Source organism: Eretmochelys imbricata, chromosome 4 (assembly GCF_965152235.1).
Source record: "Eretmochelys imbricata isolate rEreImb1 chromosome 4, rEreImb1.hap1, whole genome shotgun sequence".
Taxonomy (NCBI): domain Eukaryota; kingdom Metazoa; phylum Chordata; order Testudines; family Cheloniidae; genus Eretmochelys; species Eretmochelys imbricata.
Window position 1 is genome coordinate 59,196,763 of NC_135575.1, and position 15,490 is coordinate 59,212,252.

At 42.6% G+C, this 15,490-nt stretch overlaps 1 protein-coding gene across 2 annotated transcripts in view; it reads left to right on the forward strand.

Annotated features, from left to right (window-relative positions):
* Positions 1-313: 313 nt before the first annotated feature.
* Positions 314-15,490, forward strand: part of ARHGAP10 (Rho GTPase activating protein 10) — a 255,985-nt gene continuing 240,808 nt past the window's right edge. For both annotated transcript variants that reach the window (XR_013345940.1, XM_077815354.1), the window contains exon 1: positions 314-788. Coding sequence is in view for 1 of the 2 variants with exons in the window: in XM_077815354.1 (XP_077671480.1) it covers positions 635-788 (154 nt within the window). In the remaining variant the exon portion in view is untranslated. The remainder of the gene's footprint in view (positions 789-15,490) is intronic.

Genomic DNA, 15,490 nt, shown 5'->3' on the forward strand with positions numbered 1-15,490 from the left:
CCGGGAGCCACACAACCCCAGCACGCTGGAGAGCCGCACCCCGGGCAGGCGTGCTGCAACCCTCCTTCTGGCACGTCTCTCGCCTCGTCACAAGTTGCTAATCATGCACCAAGGTCCCTGGAATTTGGGAGCGCACCGAGGTCAACTCTGCGCGGGGAGGGCGCCCAGCGCCAGCGGCTAGAGACCGGGGCAGCTCAGGCTGAGCCGGGGCGGGGGGTTGGAACTTGGCAGGGTGGAGCCGGGAGCAGGGCGGGGCTGGGATGCCGAGGCTGCCTGTGGTGGAGGCTGCCGGGAGCTGGGCAGCGGCGTCTCCTCAGTCGTCCCAGCTGCTCTCAGGGCGGGAGGCTTCCGCGGCCACTGCTGAAGCTGTCGGAGTAGCTGCTACTGCTCTGCTCCCTCCTCGCCCTTTGTTTCAAGAGCCCCCAAGCCCAGGGTGCGGCTGGCCTCGGGGACCGCCCTCCCACCCCCCATGCCATGGTTTGAAAGTGCCAGCTGCCTGGTCACCTGGGGGAATCGCTGTGCAGCTGGGAAGCACCACGGGCCCTGCGCCCTAGTGTCGGCTCTTGAGGCTGCTGCTGCTGCCTGGTGAAGAAGGATTTGCAAGGAGCTGAGCCCTGGTGCAGCTGCAGCAGCCATGGGGCTGCAGCCCTTGGAGTTCAGCGATTGCTACCTGGATAGCCCCTGGTTCAGGGAGAGGATCAGAGCCCATGAGGCCGAACTGGAGAAAACCAACAAGTTCATCAAGGATCTGCTCAAGGATGGAAAGAACCTCATCGCTGCAACCAAAAGTGAGGGGGGGGGGAGGAGGAGGTGTTGGCGGGGGGGGGGCAGTGTGTGCAGTGTGGCCACGTAGCCCCTTTTTGTTGCAATAATAAGACCGGTGCGGTGCTTTGCAGGGGCGGGTCCCTGTATGTGGGGCAGTAATCGGCGCTGCATCAAGGAGAGGTTTGCTGAGAGCCTCCTTGCGCAGAGCAGGGAGGTTTCCTGCCCTGCAGGCTTTGGGTTGCCCTGCTGTCATCCTGGGTGCGAGCTGCTGCTGCAAAGTGGCTTGCCTGAGCTGGGAGGGCAGATGGCGGTGTACCTTGCAGAAAGCCAGGGTTTCCTGCCGCCTGAGGCGCGCGGAGAGAGAGAGTGGTATTTGCAAGAGGTGCCAAGTTGCGTTCAGCTGGGGGAGAGGGGAGCCTGCCGCCTCATGCAGTTTTTAATTTTTTTACGCTTTGTGTGAGGAAAGGCTTTGCTTTGAGTTTAATTTAGTTCATTTCCCTCATCACCTTTCGCTCTAGTTAGAACCCCCTTATTCCAGCGCGAGGAAACCGCTGTCTTTCTGCCCTTGTCATCGTGGGAAAGTGATAACAGGCCTGCTACTGACAGCAACTCCCTTTTCACAGAACTTTTTGTAACCTCAGTTACATCTCTGTGATTTCCTGGCACAGGCCTTCCTTATTCTATGTCTTTAAAGCCCATAGCATGCTTTGGATACTGTATGTCCACAGAACCATGATACTGACTTTGTGCCACAGGCTGCATTTGCTTGTGTATTTTCCATCCTGAAAGGACAATAGGGTGTGTGGTCATAGTAACTCTCTAAATTCCACTGTATGCATCCGATGAAGTGAGCTGTAGCTCACGAAAGCTTATGCTCAAATAAATTTGTTAGTCTCTAAGGTGCCACAAGTCCTCCTTTTCTTTTTGTCTAAATCAAATGGATGAAACATCATGGTTGGGGTTTTAAATGCACAAAGATGGCTACATCATGGTGTGGGGGTACCATACCACTGAGTGGCATGACTACATATTTACATTCTTGTCTGTAGTGTTGCATTCAGATAACTTCTTAAATTTTAAGTTCAAACGGGCTAGTGTAGTTTATAAATGCTTATTTGAAACCAATGATGATTTAAACAATCAAATGTGTTTATTTCACTTTGATTTTCACATATGCTGGCACTATGTTCCCTAAACCAGTGGTTTTCAAACTGCAGGTCGTGACCCAGTACTGGGTCGCACCGAAGGGGCTGTTAAAAATCCCATCTGCGGTGCTGCTCAGCTAAGGCAGGCTAGTCCATGCCTGTTCTGACACCACGCTGGTGTGGCAGGTCTGGCTCCTAGGCAGGAAGACCACAGGGATCTGCATGCTGCCCCCGCCCTGAGCACCGGCTCTGCACTTCCACTGGCCAGGAACCAGCCAATGGGAGCTGGGGGAGGAGCAATGTCTGTGGGTGAGAGCTGCTTGTGTACCTCTGCCTAGGAGCTGGACCTGCTGCTGGCTGCTTCCGGGGCACAGCATGGTTTGCAGTGCCAGGACAGTCAGGAAGCCTGCCTTAGCACCCCCTCTGTGCTGCCAACCGGGAGCTGCCCTAACCCCTGCCCCAAATCCCCAGCTCTGACCCCCCCCCCCCCAAACCTGGAGCCCTTTGCTCCACCTCAAACCCCTCATCCTGGCCCTACCCCAGAGTCTACACCCAGAGCCCTGACCCCCTCCCACACCCCAGCCCTGAGCCCCCCCCAACCCAGAGCCCTGTCCTGCACCCCAAACCCCTCTTCCCCATCCCAGAGCCCTCACCCCCCCCGCACCCTTGCCCCAGCCCTGAGTCCCTCACCCCCAGCCTTACCCTGCAGCCCTCACCCCCAACACTCTGCCCCAGCCCTGAGCCCCCTCCCACACCCCAAACCCCTCATCCCCAGCTCTGTTGGGTCGTGGGCGTCAACAGTTTTCTTCAACTGGGTCTCCAGAGAAAAAGTTTGAAAACCACTGCCCTGAACTATACTGCTCCCTTGAGAGCATGTAAAATTTGAAAATGCAGACAGCAGGGCCCAGCAGCTGTAGATTGGAAGGAATTCATCAGATTATTCATGGGACAGAATAAGTGGCTGCAGCTGGGGAGGCTTCTGTGGCTGAAGATTTTTCAGATATCTCATTCTACCCAAGTAGAAACAGGGCAGAACATGTATGTCTCTGCTTCGTGTTTACTTAAATGGGTAAAGGGGAGAGCATGCATTATGCCCTTTTCCCTTGTTTATAACACGTCTTTATTTGTTGGGCAACACATTTTCTGCATTTTGATAAGATATGTTCTTTGGAGACTGCATGCATGTCCAAATCATATAGATTTGAAATCCAAAATTCTTTAAAACTGAAGTGTGAAGTAAAAATATTTCTGTGTTCCTAAACCTGTGAAAAATCGTTCTTTTTCCCCTTTGCGTGGATACCTCAAACAGCTGGATGGAATTGTCTAAATCTTTTCCAAAACTTCCATTTCTGGTCTTAATCTACCCACATGAAACTTCATATAAAAAAGTTATATAACTTTTAAGGCGTGCGAAAGGTACTGGCAGGAAAGGTACTGAATGAAAGTATGCAGTGTAGTTGTAGCTGTGCTGGTCCCAGGATATTAGAGAGAAAGGTAAGTGAGGTCATATCTTTTATTGAACCAATAGAATTGAGGATATTGCTCACCTTGTCTCTTGAATGAATGTGTTATCTTGATGATAACCACAGTGTTACTTTAATATCCTTAGTTTTAGTGGGTAAATACTTTTGCAGCACAAATTGTGCCTACTGTATGAAATGACATTTCATCCTATTAACTCTTCTGAGTAGAGATATTGTATAGAAGGGGGTGGTGGGTGCCATTGATTTTATATATCTAGTCAAGAAAATTAGTTGCATTGTGACTTTGCCGATTGTGGATTTTTGCCCCTATGAGAGCTGTTTCAGCTTTTGTCACCCATAAATACTGGAGGCAAAAGGCTATGCCATAGGCATTTCCCAAAGGCTGACACTTAGTATTGGGTAGTAGTTGATTTTCAGCTTAAGAAGAATAAATTAAAGTCATTAATATCGGGATATTTTTAGATTGAAGTACTCAACTATTTGGATTTTGTTTTTGAATGGGAAATTGTTTAATGGTAAATACAACTTAAGGTATATTAAATGTTATTCTGTAAATTGGGTTATTCAAGATCATTTTTCTCATGCCATCACCTGCAGCATCATATCTGTACCCTCATCATTTATGGTAAATACAGAACTTTCCTTTATTTTATTTTTTTAAAAAAAGAAAGGAAAAAAACAAGAGCAACAGCTGACAAAAACTTCATGATGCTCCTCTCTATCTTCTGCTGAATGTGAGGGAAATCCATTTAATTGAATAAGTCCCACTTCCTGTTTAACTGCGAGCACTGTAAATGACTATGACATTTGCATTGGGCCACATCCTGAGAGGTAGTAAGCATATGCCACTTCTCTTGATGACAGTAGGTGTTGTCACTGCCTTTCAGGATCAAGGCAGTAGTATTGTTGTGGTCCCCCTCTTATCTTCTTTATTCTCCTTTCCTTTTCAGTTATACTGGGCAGTGTTTTCTCCCCAGTTCAAACTTATTTATAAGTAGAAGTTGCAGAGTTAATGTTATTGGTACAAAAAAAGAAAAGGAGTACTTGTGGCACCTTAGAGACTAACCAGTTTATTTGAGCATAAGCTTTCGTGAGCTACAACTCACTTCATCGGATGCATCTGATGAAGTGAGCTGTAGCTCACAAAAGCTTATGCTCAAATAAATTGGTTAGTCTCTAAGGTGCCACAAGTCCTCCTTTTCTTTTTGCGAATACAGACTAACACGGCTGTTACTCTGAAACCTGTCATTGGTACACAAGTACATTACCAATAAATAAACCATCTCTGCGGCAGCCTTAACTGAAGTTTCAAGTTTTCAACATAAGCTAGACTTTGTGTTGCTTTAAACTCCAAGTTCTAATTCTTTCATGAATCTGAAAGGTAACCAGTTCTGACTTGAAGTTCTCTTGTGTTTCCTGTCTAAAACTTTGCATCATCGAGGTGTCGTTTCTTGAAACCAAAGACTGGAAAGAGAAAGAAAGAAAGAATAAACAAACAGTGGTTTTAGCTATTCACTGACCTGTTTTCATTACACTTCCCTTTTTCCATATTTAAGTTGACTTTCTTGGGGGGTTGCTATTAAATGTATGAAACAGTACACACATTTACAATAGAAATATCAATTATTTTTCAAGAAACTCCAACCATTTAGGATGTAAAGTTTGTTTTTTGAAAGGATCGTTTCTGAATAGATGTAGCCACTGGGGTTTTGAGAGATATTGAATGAAAATGCACTCAGTAAATAAATGAATCCTTAATTTTGAGATAAAATGTGCATTTGAAAAGTTTGTTTAAAGCTGTTAAACACTGTACGTGATTATAACCTACATAGCCCCAACATAACATGCATTCAGATTAACATTTGAGGGACAAAGTCATGTGGCTCTTGATCAACACCAGTTTTTTAAGCTTTCCATGTGAGTGTCAGCTAAATTTGTGTCTCAGTGGCTTGGGCTAGTAGCATTTTGTAACGGAGACTAGCCCTCAAAGACTCTGGAATTGTGGCCAGTTTAAATAGTTATGATGGAATTAATTTGTAAAATACGTAAGGAAATGGAGAAAGCATTCAATCTGAAAAGTATGTAATTTCTGTAGTTTAAATGAGTGCTCAGTAAATGTTTCAAAGAAAGCATCTGATATTGGTTCTCAGCAGGTTTGCTTTTATTTAAAAAAAAAAAAAGGAAAAGCTGTTTTTAGTTACAAGTAATATTGTAGATTATTTAAACTGATTTATAAATATCTCACTTGCTCTTCAGTAGGATGATTATGCTATTTGTTTACCTTATGAATTTCTCTAAGGTTGCAAAATGGAAAATAACTAGTTCACTTTGTACTTGCATCCCCATGCCCTAGCACAGTGCTATAGTGTTTGTTGGAAACGCTGCCAGAGAATGTTTACTTGCTTTTTTTAAAAAAAAAATGGAATTTAAAAATATAGTGGAAACATTTCTGTTGATCTTAAGTTTTGTAATTTTGGGCCATATCTGATCTGACTTTCTTTTAAGAAAGGTTTACACAGAGAGCACAGTCCTCTGCTTCTTTTTAGCCTGTAGCAGCCACACTTCTTAGTGCTCCTTGTAATTAACATACTAATAGCATGACTTCCCTGCTAATGGAAAAAGTTGCTATTGTATAAGAAAGTGGTCTGAGAGTCTTTCCATTCAGCCACACCCAAAAGAGGGCATTCATCTTTATGTAAATGGAATGGTATTGCTCTATAATAGAAGTGTCAAACTAATTCTGTGGGGAGGACCAAATTACAATTTTTAAATGTGGTCTGAACTGGGATTACAAAATTAGTGCCATAGCCTACCTTCTCTCCTCTGCACATCTTTCACTAATGTCAAGGAGAGGTTTGCCTGAAGATCAAGGATAGCATATTGTCTTTAGTCATCATTGTTGTCTTCTTTCTTGTCACTTCTGTATTTGGGGTTGGCAACTTTTATAGCCTTTTTCCAAAACTAATGATTTTATGCCTGGCTGTCATGCAAGTTGGTCTCTAAGGTCCGCTGATATCCAGTCCATGTACAAAGTCTTTGGCTTCTCCCTGTACATGATAATTTCTATGCTACCAGTTTTTTTTGCACTAAATGCATCCGATGAAGTGAGCTGTAGCTCACGAAAGCTCATGCTCAAATAAATTGGTTAGTCTCTAAGGTGCCACTAGTACTCCTTTTCTTTTTGTGAATACAGACTAACATGGCTGTTACTCTGAAACCTGTCTATCCCACCAGTATAACTCTCAGGTCTCTATTGGACAGTCCATACTAAGGAGTGTTGCCTAGCCTCCCACAACTTATCTTCAATTGGGGCAACCCGCATTAGGTCCCTCACAATCTCACTTCATTTCCTATCATGGAGCAATAGTCTTTAACTAGTAGCTCAGCTGTCTTATGAAGTTGTTATTGCATTTGGGATCAATTGGTGGTGTGGGGAATGATGTAGGACATTTCTAGGACCATAGCTAATTCTGTCTTTTGATCATTTTGTGCATGCACTAGACCAATTCTTACTTGCAATTCAGAATTTTTACCTGCAATATTTGAGATGCTGGTTGTTAATGTCATCATTAGGCTTCAGAGTCAATTGAAATGAGTGGTGTAGTTCACACTTTTCAGAGCTGTTGGGTAGATCACATTTGGTAGGCCTCATTCAGTCTTTTCATTTATTAAAAAAAAAAAAAAAGCTTATGTTCTGCAGAACTTGAGTCTATCATAGAAGCTGCAAAATAGGCTGGATCTGTTGTGGAGACTGTAGTTTGAATCCCTGGTTTGAAACGAAATTGAGGGTCAAGTGAGGGAATTGCTGCTGAGCCTCAGGCAGGAACATTCCACCTTCCAAAATTAAAAGATGCTGACTTCCTACTTTTGCATGACAGTTGTTGCTCAAATGGGCATATAACACACCGTAGAGACTTTACTGGTTTTAGAAAGTGAGAAAAAATAGAGAGCGTGCTTCATCTGGGGATGGTCTACACCGGGGTGGCCAACCTGAGCCTGAGAAGGAGCCAGAATTTACCAATGTACATTGCCAAAGAGCCACAGTAATACGTTGGCAGCCCCCCATCACCTTCCCCGCCCCCCGCTCCCAGTGCCTCCCACCCACCGATCAGCACCTCCTCCTCCCTCCCCTCACTTTCTGACTTGGAGTGCAAGAGGCTCTGGGGGTGTGGGGGAGGAGCAAAGGCATAGCAGGTTCAGGGGGGGTGGGGCAAGAAGGGGTGGAGTGGGGGCAGGGCCTGTGGCAGAACCGGGGGTTGAGAGGTGAGCACCCCCCAGCACATTGGAAAATTGGAGCCTGTAGCTCCAGCCCCTAGTCGATGCCTATATAAGCAGCTGTATATTAACTTCTGAAGAGCCTTATGTGGCTCCGGAGCCACAGGTTGGCCACCCCGGTCTACACTTAAAAGTGGTACTGGTGTGTCTGTTGGTTAGAGGGGTGACTTTTTGCCACCATAACTGCTCTGGAAAAGCCCTAGTTTGGACACAGTCATACCTGTACACCTTATACTTATACTTTTAGTTCCTGAACCAGATCACTCGAGGGTGTGGGAGTCTAGAAACTCCGAGTCTCTTTTGAGTGACTGACCATTGCCCCGGGCTGGTTTAGAATGAATCCTCTGGGGTTTTAATCTATTCATTCTGGGCAACTGTTCTCCACTGCCTTGTAACTTGTGCAGTCATACCAATGCAAAGTGGGGCTAAAGCAATAAATTCTAAGCTCTTTAGGGAAGAGACTGTCCTGTTGTTCTGTGTTTGAACAGTGGGGTTCCATGATGCTCTGAGGCACTCTGGTACTAAAAATAATAAAATACTTCGCAGCATTGTGATTTGGTAGTGTTTTATATCCCCTTTGCACAGACATGAATGAGTACACATGAATCAGGCCCAGTGAATTTACTGCTGGTGTAATCTGTCAGACTGATGGCCCAGAACTTGACATCCTAGAATTCACCTGAAACGTATAGCACAGGCAAGAATAGTGCAGCTTCCTTGCCAGTGTGCTTCTGCCTTCTCCTGAAGGAAAGGTAGAATAGTTACGTCTTTGCTTATTTTGTCCTTGGCCTTTCTACTTGAGACTGTCAGCAGTGGTCTGGTGGTGGTTTTTGTGATGTGTACTAATAATTAGAATAAGAATACCAACTTGCTTCTCTCAAGCTACCTGTGGTAACATGTATGGTTGTTGGATCATATTAAAGAAGTTCTGTATTAAAATCACAATTGAGTTTGATTACCCATAGTTTAAATTCCAGGGTATTACTAATTAAGAGGTCTCTTGGTTTTTGGTACTGTTTCTCTCCCTCTATGTGTGAAACTTGCAAGCTGCTAATTGTGTTAGTACATTCTAAGACAGAGTCTGTTCTCAAAGCAATTCACAAAGAGAGAGAGTCAAAGCAATACTCTAACAACAGAAACAGCACCCAGAGACTCCCCGCCCTTTTGTTGTATTAACAATTGTGATTAAAATAGAGATAGAGGATGTATGTGGATGGATGCTTGGTGTGGATAATAATTGAATGGTCAGGGAGGTGCCAGCCTAAGAATCCAGTGTCCATCAGCTGAAGAAGGTGTCAAGTGGAAACAACCAGAGGACCCCCCCGCCCAGAGGGCAGACTGGAATCCACCCAACAGCCTCAAGAATGGGAGAACCAAAGAACAAGATAACATCTAGCAGCATGGAGCAGTCAGGAATGTGCTATCTGCTAATTGATTCAGCAACAGCATGATGAAGCAATTCCCATAGACTGGCATAGGAAGAAATTCCTATAAAAATGGACTCTAAAAAGTGAGAACTTTGGGGTCCGATTCTGCGAACCAACTTCCAGGAGCATCAGATGAGCATCTGACAAGGCCCTGCTCCCTCCTCATGTCCAGGCCACCTGGCCAGTGGCTTGGCATGAGCAACTCTAAGGCTGGTAACTATGATAACAACCTTGCAGAACCTGTGTGTGTGTGTTTGTATGAATGAATGTGTGAATAAATATGAGATTGAATGGAACGTTATAGCTATAACTAACTGCTTACTATGATTCTTTCTGCATTCACAATAAATGTGGTATTTTGCCTTTTTCCCTTTAATAAGATCCTGCTGGTTTTTAATTTATTGGTATAACATGGTCACTGGTGACCTAGAACCTGGAGCTCTGTATCCTCCTCCCATGCCCCTAGGCATTCCAGTTTCCACCTCTTTGGGTCCTACAAACAAGCCTATTCTTAATTCCCCATACATTATTAGTGTCATTGAACTCAGTAGGAATTTTCTGGTACATACAGTTAAGCATGTGTGTTAGTGTTTGCAGGATTTGAGCCAGCACTTGTAATTTCCCCTCTTAATCCTTGGCTGCAAACTTTTTTGTTGTTGTTGAGAGGGTGGTGTAAGTGTTTGCAGAGAGCAACTACAAAGCCTATTCTGTGAATTTGTTAGGAAATTCTGTTGAATTTTATTTAAAAAACAAACAAGTCCCTTTGTTTCTGGTGCTACTTATTGGTAGAAAATATAGAATTAAAATTATTTCTGCTCATTTTCTTGTTTTCCTAAAAGAAATAAAAGAAACAAGGCATTTGAAATGGTAATGTACGTTAACATTACATACTTTGGGCCTATGTTTGGTCTTCTGTGCTTGGTGTGAAATGTTAACTTTTTAAAATGAATCAACATATAAAATGTTCCAAAAATATGAAGTGAAGATGCAACGTAATTTAAATGAATATTACCAAGCTTAATGCTCTTGGAAGGTAGTTCATAGCTTTATAGAGTAGTTTGTCTGACTGGCAGTTGTTATATTGGGGATTTTCTTTTGGTTTTATCTTGGGAGTGTGGTGCTAAAGTCTTCCTCTTACATGACTTCTCTGAATTTCCAAATAAGATTCAGAGAGAGTTTTATGACAATAGACTAGTAGTGGTAAAAAAAAACCACAATGAATGTGTACTACAGTAAAAGCTCTGTTATCTGACACTCAACGGGTATTTGTGATCTCCCAATAGAAATCTTCAATCTAATAACCGGGACAAGTATATTGCCCAGCACGTAATGCAATTGCACGTTCTGCACTCTACTTTTATGCAAAAGAGGCAGAAGACTAGTAAGCAAGCTGATATCAGGGATTTATTCAGAAAAGCAGCTTCCAGAGTGTCATAGGGTCCTTACAGATTCAGCCCAATCTCCTGCACTTTATACATCTACAGTGATGATTGATGTTGTTGATGATGGCCCTGAGGCACTGCAAGATCCTGAAGTGTCTTCTGAATCATCAAAGAGAGATTAAATTATGTTCAGTATAGTTTTAGTGTGAAGTGTATTTTTAGTGATCTGGGTGTACACCATGCACTGCCCATAGTTATATGTAGCGTCATAAGAGAACCTCATAAGAGAAAACTTTACCTGATTAAACCTAAGTGCTTCAAGAAACCAACTGCACTGCAGTGCAGTACTACTACTGGATTATTGGTGAGTACCGGTGTACTATTCTATACTTTATTCATTTTATTGTATTCTGATTCTTTGAAAATTGGTATTCCATTGGTAAAGTATAATTCAGAATATTCGATTAACCGGCATCCCCCCCCATTTCCCCAATGTGTCTGATAACAGAGCTTTTACTATAGTATTTTTCAGGTATTTGGAACATTTTGAGGGGGTGGCCTAGTCGCTTCAACTCTGATTGGAAGTAGAACTGTCCAGTGAGTGTAAGAATGCACATTCAGGAATGTGTTGCAGTCCCCATGCTGCATGGGAATTGGAAAGAGGAAGTAGAGCTGAAGTCCTTTAAGGGAGAGCTGAGATAAGGCATGTGCTTACTACAAGTTCTTGCTTCAGAAAAATGTGTGCTTTAGCGTTTCCGAAAAGCAAACTATGAGTTGGATGGGTGTGAGTTCTCTTTTCATGCCTACTTGTGCAGATGGGGTCATGCTATCATTATGTTTTTGTGAGAATGGCTCTTGTCTTATTCCAGCTAGTCAGTTAACTTTTTGTTTTCCTTTCTATATTTCCTTGTCCCAAGATGGAATATTTTCCCCTGTTGTTCTAACCTTGAGCTATATGCCTGCAATGGCTTTATGCTGAATTGGGGAGTTCTTGCCAGTTGTTTATGGTGAGTTACTCCCTTGTAGGAGAGAAGTAGCAGGAAAAGCTACCTGCAAAAGGGGGGTGGGGGCATAAAGGACTTAAAATAAAACATTTTCTGAATATTTCCATCTCACACCCTTAACTAAGTGTACCCGCCTAAAGCTGGTCTTCAACGTGGGATTCTGTCTGTCTTCCTGGGAAGATTAGCTCAGATGGAGATGAGAGGCTCATTAGAAGGTTCATGTTTTTATTTTCCTATTAGGTTTGATTTGTTTTCCTTGGTACGCCCAAGTCCTGGATTTAAAAACAAAAAGTTGTAACTGGACTCTAATTCTACACCTTTGTATATGCTGAAAGTTTGATTGGATTATTGGTATTGTCCATCATGGAGGATTATCCCAGTTTAAACAAGCAAGGTAAACTGGGTACCTTGCAAAGCGTAAATGTCTGAATAGGGCTCTCCTACCTCAGCAATGAGTTTATCAGAAGTAATAAGATTTTTTGTAGCAGAAATTGGAATGATGTCCTGAACAAAAGTATGCCAGGAGACAGCATGCTGCTAGCAAGTATTCTCTAATTTTAAAAACCAGTTTGTTCCCTGTATTATTTTTTTTTAATTGCATGCTGTGACATTCCCCTATCTGGACCCGTGATCTGCTAGGTGACTCCAATCCTTGACCCTGGGAGCCAGCCTTACCCTGCACGGCTGTGAGAACCCCCACTCCTGAGCTGTTCACGCACAGCCTCTGGCATGTAAGCTGCTCCTTGGATTGTGCAACCAAATCACAGTAACCAATATTTCTGGTCCCAGACACAACCCTAGGAACCTCCGTCTTGCAATGTCCAGTTATGCCTGCTGGATGCCGCAAGCTTATATAAGTTCGTCAGTTTAACAAAGAAATTGATATGTACCAGGCTCCTTATCCCAAGGGGAGCGTCTGGCACACTTCAAACCAAACACACTGCTTCAGGTAGAATAAACAAACAGATTTATTAACTATAAAGATAGATTTTTAAGTGATTATAAGTCAAAGCATAATAAGTCATATTTGGTCAAATGAAATAAAAGCAAGATGCATTCTAAGGTGACCTTAACGCTTTCGATGCCCTTACAAACTTAGATGCTTCTCACCACAGGCTGGCTGGTTGCTCTTCAGCCAGCCTCTCCCCTTTGATCAGCGCATCAGTTGCTTTGTGTGGTGTCTGTAGATGGAAGAGAGAGGAAGAGCATGGCAAACGTTTCTCCCTTTTATCGTGTTCTTTCTTCCCTGTTGGCTCCCACTTCCCCCCCCGTCCCCGTCCCCATCCCCTTCAGAGTCAGGTAAGCATTACCTCATCGCAGTCCCAAACTGATCAAAGGAAGGGGGTTGGAGAGTCCAACAGATCCTTTTGTTGCTGCCAATGCCAGCGTCCTTTGTTCCTGTGAGGCTGGACTGGGTTTGTCCCATACATGCCCTGGTGAGGTCTGAACTGCCTCTCTGCTCTTGGGAGAGTTTTTGCCTGGGCTTATTTTAAATCATGAGGATACATTTTCAGCCTCATAACTATATACATGAAATTATAACCTATAACATTACTATAACATTATTGCAACAACAATTACTATAACATCACTATAACAACAATGCTTGGTGTACCATTAGCCTTCTGAAGACACCCGACATGACAAACTTTGCATTGGATACCACACAATCATGTTACAAGGATGAACATGGGGGTGCTGGTTGTTTCCCCATGGTACAGAGCATCACACACACCACACACTGCTTATAAGTAAGGAACTGAAATGCATGGTGAAGAAGCTAAACTTCCTATTGAACTTTTCTTACTGCAGCCCTACAAAAAGCTAAAGCTATTTCTTTGAACCTGAAAATGTGAGTGACTTGAGTTCAAGTGCATCCTCTCCGAAGCAGAGACCCACAAGAAATAGCCTTATTTTTCTTTTGGTTCCATTCTGTAGTTTTGAATTTTCAATCATGCAAGCTGCACACTAGTTGTACTCTTCCAATAGCATTAAAGATATTTGAGCACTACAAAAAGCCTTTTAAGTTGATGTGCTGAGCCCTTGCAGCCAAGATTACAATGAAACAGTGAATTGTTAGGAAAAGCCTAATTTTAAAAAAGATTAACTTGTAAATAATTGAAGGAACGTGCTGCAATGTAACAATGGAACAGATAAACTTTTCAAGGCCTAGTTTGTAGAGGTGGGGCCACCCGTAACTGTCAGGTGGCTGAGTTAGCAATTGATTGATCCACATAAAATGCAAAGTGAACATTTTGTAGTTTCAAAGCATGTTTGTCTTTAAAGATGTATTTGGTGTAATTTCAAAATAAAACAATACAAGTTGATTTTTTGTGCTTTTTATTTTAAAAAGTGAATTTGTAAGCTTTCTGTGCTTGTTTACTGCAGAAATTGACAGGTATAGTTATAATGGAATGATTATTCCACTATAGCTATGCTAGTACAACTCCCCCATGTGGATACTCTTCTTCCAGAATAATTACTCCACTTCCAAACTTTCCTGCTGTTCAGTAGTATTACAGTACAATTAACATCCTATGCAGCCCTGGGCAAATCACTTAGGCTCTTTGTGCCTCAGTTCTTCATCTGTAAAATAGGGACAAATTGTACTGTACTTCCCTGCCTCTTAAAGGTGTTGTAAGGATAAATACATTAAAAATTTGGAAGCACTTTGAGATCCACTGATAAGGATATGAGGTAGAGGATATTATCTTAGTTCTTTTCTCATGCTTCCATTCCCCTCCCACTGTCCCGTCAAATCTTTTCCCCTAAAATCAACTCCCTGTACTTAAAACAACTTTAAAATTATTTAAAATTCCTGTTATACCTCAGACAGTCTGAATAGCTGCTAATTCCTGTTTTATAGCCGACTCAACATTCATGCCACCAAGAAATAGAACTACCTGCTTGGATAGCATTATGTACCAAAATACATTCATTATTTCTAATAGCAGTGTGTAAAATTGCTTCACTGAATACCTCTAGATTCCCATAGGAAAACAAGAGATTGATTGATATATATCAATCAATCACAGAAACTACTAAATCCAGTACATTGTTAAAATTATGGGCTCCACTCCACACAACATCTCTTCATAACCACCAGTTTGTGCCAGTAATTGAAGTCATCTTCATACATTCCCTCTTGTATCTTTTACTTTTTATTGCTATTGTACATTCTGGACAGCCCTAAAGCACGTTAATATTTCCATATTAGAAAAAATGTTTCTAATGTAGTTTTAATGTAACACAGTATTGAGAAAAAATGCCTGCGACGAAGTGGGAAACGTACCATTTTTTTTCATACATTGAGCTTTCATCTAAAGAGATTTGGTTATTGTATTTCAGGTATGGATTAGAGGACATATGTTACTTCCCCCTCCCCCCCACCTCTTTTCTCCCTTATCTGTTATCCCTTACAAAACATTCTCTTCTTTATTTTATTTTGTAAAGTAAAAGTTGAGACCACTACAACTGTGAGGAAAGTCTCTAATTTGGTCACGTACATGATTTTAGTGATATATTTGTTAGACGCTTGGTGATGGCAGCAATAAAGTCCAGGGGCAAAAGGTAAAATAGTTTGTACCTTGGGGAAGTTTTAACCTAAGCTGGTTAAAAATAAGCTTAGGGGGTTTTTCGTGCCGGTCCCCTCATCTGTACCCTGCAGTTCAGAGTGGGGAAGGAACCTTGACAAAACGCTATGAATGACTTGCTGTATGGTTTTGGGCAACTCCCTTCATGTTCCTACTTCCATTACCATCCCATTCTATGAAACTGTTTCTCTCATGGCTATTGTGAGGATTAGTGTTTAAGTACTTTGAATAAGTGAGTGCTGTATGCTAAGTTTACACTACGAGCTAGGGGTGTGATTCCCCTTCTCATGTACACATACTCGCGCTAGTTCTCATTGAGCTAACATTAGTATAAATAACAGTGTAGCCGTGGTAGCATGGGTTGTGGCAGCAGATGCATAGCTGAGCCATGCCGAGTGCCTACCCATTAGGTTTC